We start from the raw sequence: 11642 nt of genomic DNA on the forward strand, positions 1-11642 counted from the left end.
GGGAATTAGGCTGCTGAGAGTTAGGCACCTTTGAAAATCTCCCTCAGGTTGAATGGATGGCAGGGCAAGGACTAAGTCCCTACCAAACTCTTCCTCTCTAGAGCACACTCCCCTTTGAGAAGGCTTGCATCTAATCACCGGTTTATTTACAAATGAGAACTTGGCATAAAAACACTCATCCCCTAGGCTTCCTTCTCAGATGTTTTTCTCCTTTGAATCGTGAATGACTTTAACTTGATCTTGCATCTTAACCCAGAATCGCCCATGACACACTCACTTGGGTTTCTCTTGAGTTGCTAAAAGCCTCACTCACTTGAATTTGAACGGCATTTTGTGAGCAGTCAGACTTGCAAATTCACCTGTGACTCAGGAACTGTTTTACACAAGAGTCTCCTATTTTCCACCGTTCACTAACATTTGTGTTTTGCTTTTGCCTTTAGTTTTACCAGCTGACTCTGATGCTTGGAAGGTGAGCCCTCAAACTGCAAATATGGTGATAAACATCTGCCTCCCACAGTTCAAGCCAAGAATTCACTGCAACAAGGTAAAAATAAAAAAGCATTGTGTTTGCTGCAATTTAAGGCATAGAGGGTCAGCTCTGGTATCCCTTGGTTAGATGGAAAGAATAAGCAGTCCTTGCCTCTGTTGGACAGAGTAGACAAAGGAGTGCTCACTCACTACATCATTTGTGTCTGAGATAATGTGGCAGTGTTTCCTTAATTAAGAGCATTCTCAGATGCTCCTTCAAATCTTTTCTAAGAAAACACAACCAATTTTACTCACCAGACTCTGTGGCAAAATAGATCAGGAAACACTTGAGCAGTGTCTGTTGGAATTATCTCAGTGTAATGTGCAGAGAGATACTCTTGTGGCATCACACTTAAAGGGCCATGGTCAGGTAGGTTACAGCAAAAACATAACAGGATTTTTTAATTGTGCAAAACTGGATGGAACTGCTTGGAGGCTTGAAAATTTATTTTTAATTTATATTTTTTTTTTTTTGTGAAAGCCCCTCAAATCTTCAAGACTCAAATCTTCAAAGCAAACCAGCCTTATTGCAAATAATTGGGGTCTTGTGGTATAATGGTGAGTTAGGACTCCTGGGTTCTTTTTCTGCATCTGCTAATTTAGGGTAATCAGAGAATATTAGGGTTGAAAGAGACCTCAGGACATCATCTAGTCCAATCCCCTGCTCAAAGCAGGAGCAACCTCAACTAAATCATCCCAGCCAGGGCTTTATCAAGCCGGGCCTTAAAAACCTCTAAGGATGGAGATTCCACCACCTCCCTAGGTCACCCATTCCAGTGCTTCACCACCCTCCTAGTGAAATAGTGTTTCCTAATATCCAACCTAGACCTCCCCCACTGCAACTTGAGACCATTGCTTCTTGTTCTGTCATCTGCCACCACTGAGAACAGCCGAGCTCCATCCTCTTTGGAACACCCCTTTCAGGTAGTTGAAAGCAGCTATCAAATCCCCCCTCACTCTTCTCTTCTGCAGACTAAAACGCCCCAGTTCCCTCAGCCTCTCCTCGTAAGTCATGTGCCCCAGCCCCCTGATCATTTTCGTTGCCCTCCACTGGACTCTCTTCAATTTGTCCACATCCCTTCTGTAGTGGGGGGCCCAAAACTGGACACAATACTCCAGGTGTGGCCTCACCAGTGCCGAATAGATGGGAATAATCACTTCCCTCGATCTGCTGGCAATGCTCCTGCTAATGCAGCCCAATATGCCGTTGGCCTTTTTGGCAACAAGAGCACACTGGTGACTCATATCCAGCTTCTCGTCCACTGTAATCCCCAGATCCTTTTCTGCAGAACTGCTGCTTAGCCAGTTGGTCCCCAGCCTGTGACGGTGCATGGGATTCTTCCTTCCTAAGTGCAGGACTCTGCACTTGTCCTTATTGAACCTCATCAGATTTCTCTAGGCCCAATCCTTCAATTTGTCTAGATCACTCTGGACCCTATTCCTACCCTCCAGCATATCTACCTCTTCCCCCAGCTTAGTGTCATCTGTGAACTTGCTGAGGGTGCAATTCATCCCATCATCCAGATCATTAATAAAGATGTTGAACAAAACCGGCCCCAGGACCGCCCCCTGGGACACTCCACTTGATACCAGCTGCCAACTAGACATCGAGCCGTTGATCGCTACCCGTTGAGCCCGACAATCTAGCCAGCTTTCTATCCACCTTATAGTCCATTCATCCAGTCCATACTACTTTAACTTGCCGGCAAGAATACTGTGAGAGACTGTATCAAAAGCTTTGCTAAAGTCAAGGTATATCACATCAACCGCTTTCTCCATATCTATAGAGTCAGTTATCTCATCATAGAAGGCAGTCAGGTTGGTCAGGCATGACTTGCTGTTGGTGAATCCATGTTGACAGTTCCTGATCACCTTCCTCTCTCCAAGTGCTTCAAAATGGATTCCTTGAGGACCTGCTCCATGGTTTTGCCAGGAACTGAAGTGAGGCTGACCAGTCTATAGTTCCCCGGGTTCTCTTTCTTCCCTTTTTTAAAGATGGGTACTTTTTCCAATCGTCCGGGACATCCCCCGATCACCACAAATTTGCAGAGCCATTGGCCATTATCTTTGAAATCACATCAGCCAACTCCCTCAGCACCCTCGGATGCATTAGAGCTAGACCCATGGACTTCTGCATGTCCAGCTTTTCTAAATAGTCCTTAACCTGTTCTTTCACCACTGGGGGCTGCTCACCTCCTCCCCATACTGTGTTGCCCAGTGCAGCAGTCTGGGAGCTGACCTTGTCTGTGAAGACAGAGGCAAAAAAAGCATTGAGTACTTCAGCTTTTTCCACATCATCTGTCACTATGTTGCCTCCCCCATTCAGTAAGGGTCCCACACTTTCCCTGACCACCTTCTTGTTGCTAACATACCTATAGAAACCCTTCTTGTTACCCTTCACATCCTTTGCTAGCGGCAACTCCAGTTGTGCCTTAGCCTTCCTGATTACACACCTACATGCGCTAGCAATATTTTTATACTCCTCCCTAGTCATCTATCCATATTTCCATTTCTTGTAAGCTTTCTTTTTGAGTTTAAACTCACTGAAGATTTCTCTGTTAAGCCAAGCTGGTCGCCTGCCATATTTGCTATTCTTTCTGCACATATGGATGGTTTGTTCCTGTGTCCTCAATAAGAATTCTTTAAAATACAGACAGTTCTCCTGGACTCCTTTCCCCCCTCATATTAGCCTCCCAGGGGATCCTGCCCATCAGTTCGCTAAGGGAGTCTGTCTGCTTTTCTGAAGTCCAGGGTCCGTATTTTGCTACTCTCCTTTCTTCCTTTTGTGAGGATCCTGAACCCGACCATCTCATGGTCACTGCTGCCTAGGTTACCACCCACTTACACTTCCCCTACCAATTCTTCCCTGTTTGTGAGCAGCAGGTCAAGAGGAGCACAGCCCCTAGTTGGTTCCTCCAGCACTTGTACTAGGAAGTGTACCAACACCTGCAACTCCTGTTGACTTCGTTTCGAGTTGTGGGTGCTCATCACTGCTAAAAATCAGTGCTAAGGTATTTCAGGTTGGGCCCCCAGTTAGGAGGTCACTCTGAAAAATTTGGCCCTTTATCCTTTCTCTGCTTCTGTTAACCTCTCTGTAAAATTGGTATCATAAAACTGTTACACCTCATAGGGGAGTTCTGAGTGTTAATTAGTTCTGAGATCTTCAGATGAAAGGTGGTAATATTTGCATTATTCGAGTGCTTACATAGTCAATATTTTAATTTTATAGAATCATAGGGTTGGAAGGGACCTCAGGAGGTCATCTAGTCCAACCTCCTGCTCAAAGCAGGACCAATCCCCAACCTTTTTTTTGTGTGTGTGTGGCCCCAGATCCCTAAATGGCCCCTTCAAGGATTGAGCTCACAACCGTGGGTTTAGCAGGCCAATACTTAAACCACTGAGCTATCCCTCCTCTTCCCCTCTCTCTCCCCCCCCCCCCCCCCAAACAGATACTTTTTTCTCTCTCCCACCAGAAAATTCCCTGTGGCTCAGTAAAATGTGAAACACTTTCCCATTTTTCTTTCTAAGGTGTCAAACTACTTATAATAATGAGTTGAGTTTTAGTGTTTGATTCTTGGAGTCATAGAAATCCTTAGAGATTATCCAGTTCTTAAGTCAAAGCCTATTTTGAATGGCAAGGCCCCCCCAAACTGCATCTCAAAAACAAGAGAACCTGGGTTTTGTCCTGTGAAAAACGCAACATTTATTTACACAGTATTTAAAGCCCTTCCTAGATGGGGTTGATTACATTGCTGGTCTGTGACTCCAGTTAAGTCAATGGAGTTGCCTGCTCTTACAGCAGGGCTGAATTTAGCCTCTCCTTCATATTTTAGCCTAGAATGAATTTATGGCAAAATCCTTTACAATAAATGTTTTCAATTAAATTCTCATTCCCTTAAAGAGGCACTGTTATAATTGGTGAATGCTTCTAACATTTTGAGCAACATTACTGTACCAAATGGGTTTGCAGAGCCCAGCACCCCTAGAATAACAACTCAGGGACACACATGCTCTGGGGAGTAAAATCAAGAGAGCACAGCTCATCCTTTAAGTTTTGTTATTCACCGCTGATCATTTAATGCCTCATTTACATTTTGTCTCGCAAATACTATAAAAGTGGTTGCAAACTCACTTTTCTCTTTTGGGTCAAATCAAGCCCAGTATCCTTTCCTTTCTCTTTAAACACAGATTTCTGCTGATGGTTATGAAGTTGAGAACCTCATCTCTGAAGACCTTGCAAAGAGAAACCGGGGCTTTCGCAGTGAATATTTCATCAAGCCCCCGGTCCATGTTACTCTCTCCTTTCCCTTCAACATAGAAATCTGCAGGATTAACATAGACATCTCATCGGGTGGGTATCAGAATTTCACGGGGCTGGACATTTACACGTCTACCTCATTGAACAAAAGCTCTTGGAACGGCCCGGAGTCTCAGTTCTCAGGTCTGGCTGGTCAGCCTGTGTCGGACAAAGACGTTTTCACACTAGTGGGCAAAGCCGTTCTAAAAAATCAAAGCAAAGTGACGTTCAGCCACAGAGGCTTCAAGCCAAGGCCTCCTTTCCATCAGATGGAAGCTGTCTTCTACCCTGGTTCTGCATCTCATGACCTATGGAATAAAGGCCCTGCCTCACTGAGCAATGTATCACACTTAAAAATTTGCATCTCCCATGTAGCAGGAGGTGGCCTCCCTTGCATTAAAAGACTGGAGGTCTGGGGGCAGCCAGCCAAGTCATGCCCGCAGGAAGTGATGGACAGCGTGTTCCGAGTGGCCTCTGAGTGCCTGGCTCAGGGCTTGGGCGTCCAGAGTGCCAGTTTCATTTTACCAATGGAAAGCGAGTGTGTGCCCTTAAGCAACTCCAACAGCGAACAGCAGAGTCTCCAGAAGCTAGTCGATGTTGTTCAGGATATCCCTGAAGAGTTCTTGGACCCTATCACTCTGGAGATAATGCCCTTCCCAATGCTGCTGCCGTCTGGCAAGGTGATCGACCAGAGCACTTTGGAGAAATGCAACCGGAGTGAGGCTTCCTGGGGTCGGGTGCCCAGCGATCCTTTCACTGGGGTTGCCTTTAGCCAACACTCCCAGCCTCTCCCTCACCCCTCTCTAAAGGCGAGGATAGACCACTTCCTACTACAGCACAGCATTCCAGGCACCAACCTCCTCGGGAGGGCTCAGGTCTTAGGGATGGTCACACCTTCTTCCCTAACCATGTCCTCTCTGAAAAGGAAAATGGACTGCATGGAGCAAAGCCCTGATTACAGCAATCACGTAGAACCCTCCTATTTTTCTACCACAAACTTACTAGCCATGTCTACCTCAGAGACCAGTGCTAAAAAAATGAAAACTGAGAGTGACTCGCATTTGGCCCAAATGGACTGTTCGACAGGTATCTCGCTTCCCTAATTCTCATTGTTTCTTCACCTTCCTCGTCTCCCAGGACCAGAGTCACACACACCAACCCAAATGTGATTTCACTTAATCCTCACATCTCCTGCAGATTCTCACACCAAAACCTAGGAGCGCTTTTTGAGGCTGTTGTCTTTTACTCCTGCCAAACATTATGGAAATGGTTTTAGCATGTCATTCATGTCTGATTTTCCCCTTTCCTCTACCCAGTACGTTCTTTATTTCATAGCCAGATTTTACTTCTGTTTTATGGTGGTTGTTTTTTCAGTCCCTGACCGCATTGTTCTGCCTATGTCAATCTACACCATTTATTTGCCCATAATTGATTCAGATCACTTAATTTTTCCATTAGTCTTTTATTTCCTTTGTCCCCATTATTTTCAGTTCATTGACAAGTTTTGCTGTGCTGGAAAATCATCTCACTTGCAGCCTGTGCAAAAAAATTATTGGGATTCTACTAGCCCAGGCCCACAATCTGCTGGCCCGTCGCCCCCTTAATGGGGGAAAAACCCTCAAATGTCTTCCCTGCGCTGAATGAACTGGTTTGTAGGATCATGTGTGGGCTGCTTACACAGATCACTGCGATCACAAATGTGCTCCTACTGACCCTTCTGCTGCTTATGCTCCTAACGGTTCTCCCCCAAGTGGCACTTATTTATCGCAGCACAGCTTTAGAAGCACTTGTCAAATCCCAATCAATAACACTAAATGCTTGTGTTGATGGACATCCCTGCCAAGGGAGCATAAAACCTCAGAACCAATGGATAGCAGAATGAGCACGCGGGGGGGGGGGTGTGTGTGTGTCCAATCAGAGTGAAGTGCTAGAGGCCAAGGGACAGCACTTGAAAGGCTGGAGGGGAAGGCACTACACATGGGCTGTGGGTGATTAAACCAGAGAGGACATTTCCAAAGAAGAAGCCTTTACAGTTGCTAAAAGTGGGCTGTAGCAAGTGTCCGGGGGGTAGCAGTTTGACACTGGTATCTCCCCCCTCCTCCCCCCCCCCCCCCCCCCGGTATTGGCCGCTTTCACACTGTTAGAAAAATGTCTGTGAGCAGAGCCATTGGGCACGAGCTAGTCTTCGTGAATCATTTGCCAACTGTCATGTCACCAGCTATGGGCCCAGTCTTGCACCCCTGGATCGGTGAGCAGTCCCACTGATCATCCAAGGCTTTACCACACAGCTTAGGTCCCTTCTGTGCTACAACCAGTCAGTGTCAACCAAGCCAGGAGATAGCCATGTTGTGAGTGGGTTCTCTGGCTGGGGTGTACTTGCTGTAATGTAGGCGGCCTCTCGGGCTCCCTGTCACTGTACGTTGGGCGTGGGGCGCTGGCTAGCTCTTCCAGCGATCGTGGATTGATAGCGCACTCAAGCTTTTTAACTGCTGAGCCAGTTACACTGATGGGAGAGGCAGGAGGGCTCTGAGGTTAAAGCACAAGACAAATGCATTTGCCCCTCCAGAATGAGACCTACTGCTTCTGCTCTTTCATTCTTAACAGGTAGTGCGTTCGGTCTCTCTGTCCTCTAACGAGCAGCTTAGCACAAGGGGGATGATAGGCCTGCTGTCTCCAAGCATGCTCGGTTATGTAAAGAATTAATTTTTTCTTGGCATATTTATTTCCTTCCTTGTTTGTGCCGAAATACCTAGAATGTGTTGAACCTGGGCTCACTCTGGCTTTGCTCCAGAACGCACAGCCCTTTATATGCAGACAACTCCCTTTTGCTCTGCATCTTTCTTACCCGTTGTGTGCCATAATCATAGTTACTGAGTTATTTAATAACATCGCCGATAAAGAGAGGTAAATGAAGTTGAATAACCAAGGGAGAAGAGACTACATGGGCAGGGAAAGTTTGAAGAGAAGTGGAGAGTCACTGAGGCAGTGAAGTTTAGGTAGTCCGGTCCACGTACAGCAATGTTAACACCCAGCATATGGGTGTCTGTTGGACACAGAAGGATTGTCTCCCTGAAGAGCTGAGTTGAATTTTCTTTAATACATTCTGCAAAGACTTAATATAAACCAAATAGGATTTGGGCTGCAGGTGTAATGGAGAAAGTTTGTCCACAGCAGGTACATGAAAATATCAAAGGTGGGCCAAAGCCGCACACTTCAGCTCTGAAGTCTCCCAGAGTTTGGGGCTTGTTGATTCAGAGCAGGCTTCAGAAAACGTGACCATTTATTTTGTATTACAGTAGCACTTAGAGACCTCAACTGAGATTGGGTCCCCATTGTTCTAGGTGCTGTGTATACACACAGTAAATGAATCCTTGCCCCCAAGGATCTTCTTCCCATATCTATTGAGCTTCTGTAACCTTCATCTCTGTATCTGAGCACCCATAGTCGAAGGATCTCCCCAGGGAGATTTATTAAACAGACCATTCACACAGTAATGCCAGTCTACTCATACATGGTCTTTAGCTAAACTAGATCTTTGGGACCATGTAGGGGGGAAATGCTGCCAGACCTTGCAAAGCAACCAGAGGGTTCCAGGCCCTGATGACAAGACACGGTCTTCTAGCTTATGTCCCCAGTTCAGATTTATGTCTCCGAAACCAAACAAAAGTACAAAATGGAGGGGTATCCATATGAAAATGAAAACAGCATTTTCTTTTTCGTTTAAACATTCCCCATCAGCGTTAGAAACCAAACCAATGGCACTGAGCTAGTGCCTACAGACCAGAAAGTGAAACTGACCAGTCTAGCACCAGCTGGCCAAGCTGAGCGAAATGCAGAAGTAAAGAAAGGGTGATTGGGATTTTCAAAAGGGCTCAAAGGAGTTAGGTGCTTAAATGCCATTGAAGTGCAGGCTTTAACTCCCTTAGTCCTCTTTGTAAGCCCCAAGCAATAAAAATAAATAAATCGTAGCATGTATATTGGGCTTGTCCTTCATAGATCTCAAAGCACTCTACCCAGCTGGGCGAGGTATCCGTATCCCAACTTCACAGGTGGCCAGCCATGCGTTAACTCAGCCCTAAGGCACGGTTTTGAAGAGAAGTAAAAGGGCTTTTGTCTTATGTTGAGATCATCCCTTCAAAATTAAAAATATGTTTAGTAGCGAAGCAGCATTTATTTTGTCCCTTGATGCCTTCTCTTCCTTCTCCCCCTCCCTCCCCCCCGTGGCTATTTCTAGATCTCATGCCTCTCTCTGCAGGTCCAGTCTCTCATGAACAGAAGCTGTCCGAAAGCTTGGACATTGCCTTGACCTCTGCACTCAGCTCTAGGCCATCATTTACAGCTAGGTTGATAAAAGGCCAGCAGCAGCTGCATAGCGAGGGGGGTTGCAGCAGTTCGTGGAATGCAAATGCCCTAGCTGGTAAGCAGCAAGCCGATTGGTTTCACTTTTGGCATTCTGAAGCCCTAGAAAAGGAATATAGCAATGGTAGTCTGTAGGTTTTGCATTAATATAATTTAGCAAGGACCCTGAACTTCCACAGGTTGGATTGTTCAGTGACTTTTTTGTTGACATTTTTCCCTTCTTTTGACCTAAAGAGTAGTTTGTAAATCTATCCAAAGTTTCTCCTAAAACGTCTTACTTAACAGTAACCATCTGAATACCTCCCAGTCTTTAATACCTTATTCTCCCAACCCCCTGGCAAAGCACAGCTGTACTATTATCCCCATTGTACAGATGGGGAACCGAGGCACAGAGACGCTATGTGATCTGCCCAAGGTCACACAGGAAGTCTGTGCCAGAGCAGAGAATTGAACCTGCGTCTCCTGAATCTCAGGTCAGCGCTCTGATCACTAGACCATCCTTCCTCGTCAGCTGAATGAAGCTGTTGCCCATTTTCTGTGTCAGAAATCAGATGCTAGGCGCTAACTTGTGCCCTCGGAGGAGACGGGACCACGTGCAGTTCCCATAGAGAGTGCAGTTATCTGAGCTGTTTCCCTAGCCGTGTGTTACACTGTTGAGCTTTTTAGTTTATCTTTTAAAGCTATCACCATTGAGATGGAATCCGAATAGCCTGCTCTAGGGATTATGGGCACGAAAAGCAAAGTGGTATTTAAGGAAATATGTTAAGTTCTTCATACAGTGGAGTATGATACTTGTGCAAATGTCTGACGGAGACTGAGTACAGTACTCAAATTCTAGTGTTTGAAAAGGGGGTGATTTTTAGCCTAGACAAAAGCGAGAATTCTTTTGCTAGCTTTCGCCCTCAATAAAATTCTGGCGGTACCGAACTTCACCTTGATATAGTCTGCCCAAACAATAATGCTAGGAAGAAGGGGAATACCCTTGGAGTTTGGACATGGTAGCTTGTTATAAGGAAAACAGGGCCCATTCCCAAGATAATGCGAGCGCTTGCAGCTCCAGCTGCTTGTAGGTACACCTCAGAATTGGGCTTATAGCTTACGTCTAACCTCTTGTGCCGGAGTTTCAGGTGTGGAATAGGTACCATGTTGCCAAGGTTGCTGTAATATCAACTGACTTGCATTAACATTGACAAAACTTTCTTCTTTCAACTTTCCAGAGCACAATAGCAGCCCGGTTCAAGGATGCGCTTCCTGTAATAGAACATTTTCTTCTTATTTCAAAATGGAGCCTGTTTACCAGCTTCCATGCGGCCACCTCCTGTGTCGTCCTTGCTTAGCTGAAAAGCAGAAGTCCTTAACGATACTGTGCATGAATTGTAAAAGGTCAGTCTCCGCTCATGATGTGCTGAGGGTCCACTTCTGACTTCTTGCGCGCTGCTATTGAAATGGCTGGCTGAAAGGCCCCCAGGAGAGCTGGAGCCGCTGCTGTTCTACTTGCCTGTATTGAATAGTACAAGGACGTGGTCCTTTAAAGAGCTTGCCAGATGAGTGCACATAATTCTGAAGAGGACTTTGTCTTCTTATGCTTACAAAGTAGCGGGGAGGTTAGAGCATTGCCCCAGAGCAAAGCGTTACAAGGATAATAAAGCCATACGCTTCTTTAACAAGGAAAATGTATTTATAGGAAACTGACATCCATCCAATCACGCACCATCACTCCACCATTCCAACGGCTCAGTGATTAGCATAGGTGCCTTTTGAACTGTGAGTTTAGCTCCCTGTCATTTAAAACCATTTCATTATTTGCCAAGTAGCCGTTCAGTCCTGGGCCACGTGAAGTCCTTGTGATTGAATCCATGCAAGCTACCTGACTTCTCCCCTCTCCTGCCCCCACTCCCTCCAATTTCCCAGCCGTGCTAAGAGCACACAGGTCACCTGTTCTGAAGGCCAGTAAGTAATGGAAAGAGGGGCTGGAGTTAGTGCGTAAGTAACTCTGACAATGATCTCATTCTGCTCATACAACTTGTAGAAAAGCCATTGCATTACACACAATGTCACTCTGTTTGTCATGTGACAGGACCGGCTCCCGTCTGGCTGATGGACATTTAAGCCTTAATAAAATTATGGTTAAAGTCAGTTACTTTCTTCTGCCTTGTAATTGGTCTCTTTGTAAGTCTTCCTAATGCTCTCGCCTTGTGAGTTTCTTTTCAGAGCTCAGTCTAAAAGTGAAGGGAAAAAACCAAGTCGATACAAAGGAATATTCTCCCCAGAGCCATACGTTTTCAAAGGGGTGATCACAGTAACCTACTGTGCGGTCTATACGGACTTTAAAAATTGATATTCATATGTGTAAATCCATGGGGCTGCAGTTTGCAGATATCTGCTGAGAAAAGGCACTCAGGAAAATTGCTTGGATACCTTCTGTCACCGGCATATCCTGGATATTTTGGGAACAAAT

General features: G+C 45.7%; 1 protein-coding gene across 3 annotated transcripts in view; it reads left to right on the forward strand.

Moving 5' to 3' along the window:
• UBOX5 (U-box domain containing 5) overlaps positions 1–11320 on the forward strand; it is a 29960-nt gene extending 18640 nt beyond the window's left edge. Inside the window, exons 2-5 of one of the 3 annotated variants that reach the window (XM_054030023.1) lie at positions 441–544; positions 4717–5911; positions 9081–9242; positions 10402–11320. In XM_054030023.1, coding sequence (XP_053885998.1) covers positions 491–544; positions 4717–5911; positions 9081–9242; positions 10402–10607 — 1617 coding nt within the window. In that variant the 5' untranslated portion in view covers positions 441–490 and the 3' untranslated portion in view covers positions 10608–11320. Of the gene's footprint in view, positions 1–440; positions 545–4716; positions 5912–9059; positions 9243–10401 lie in introns of all 3 variants that reach the window. The other 2 variants (XM_054030022.1, XM_054030024.1) reach the window with 2 other exon arrangements.
• Positions 11321–11642: the final 322 nt, after the last annotated feature.

This window comes from Malaclemys terrapin, chromosome 5 (assembly GCF_027887155.1).
Source record: "Malaclemys terrapin pileata isolate rMalTer1 chromosome 5, rMalTer1.hap1, whole genome shotgun sequence".
NCBI lineage: Eukaryota > Metazoa > Chordata > Testudines > Emydidae > Malaclemys > Malaclemys terrapin.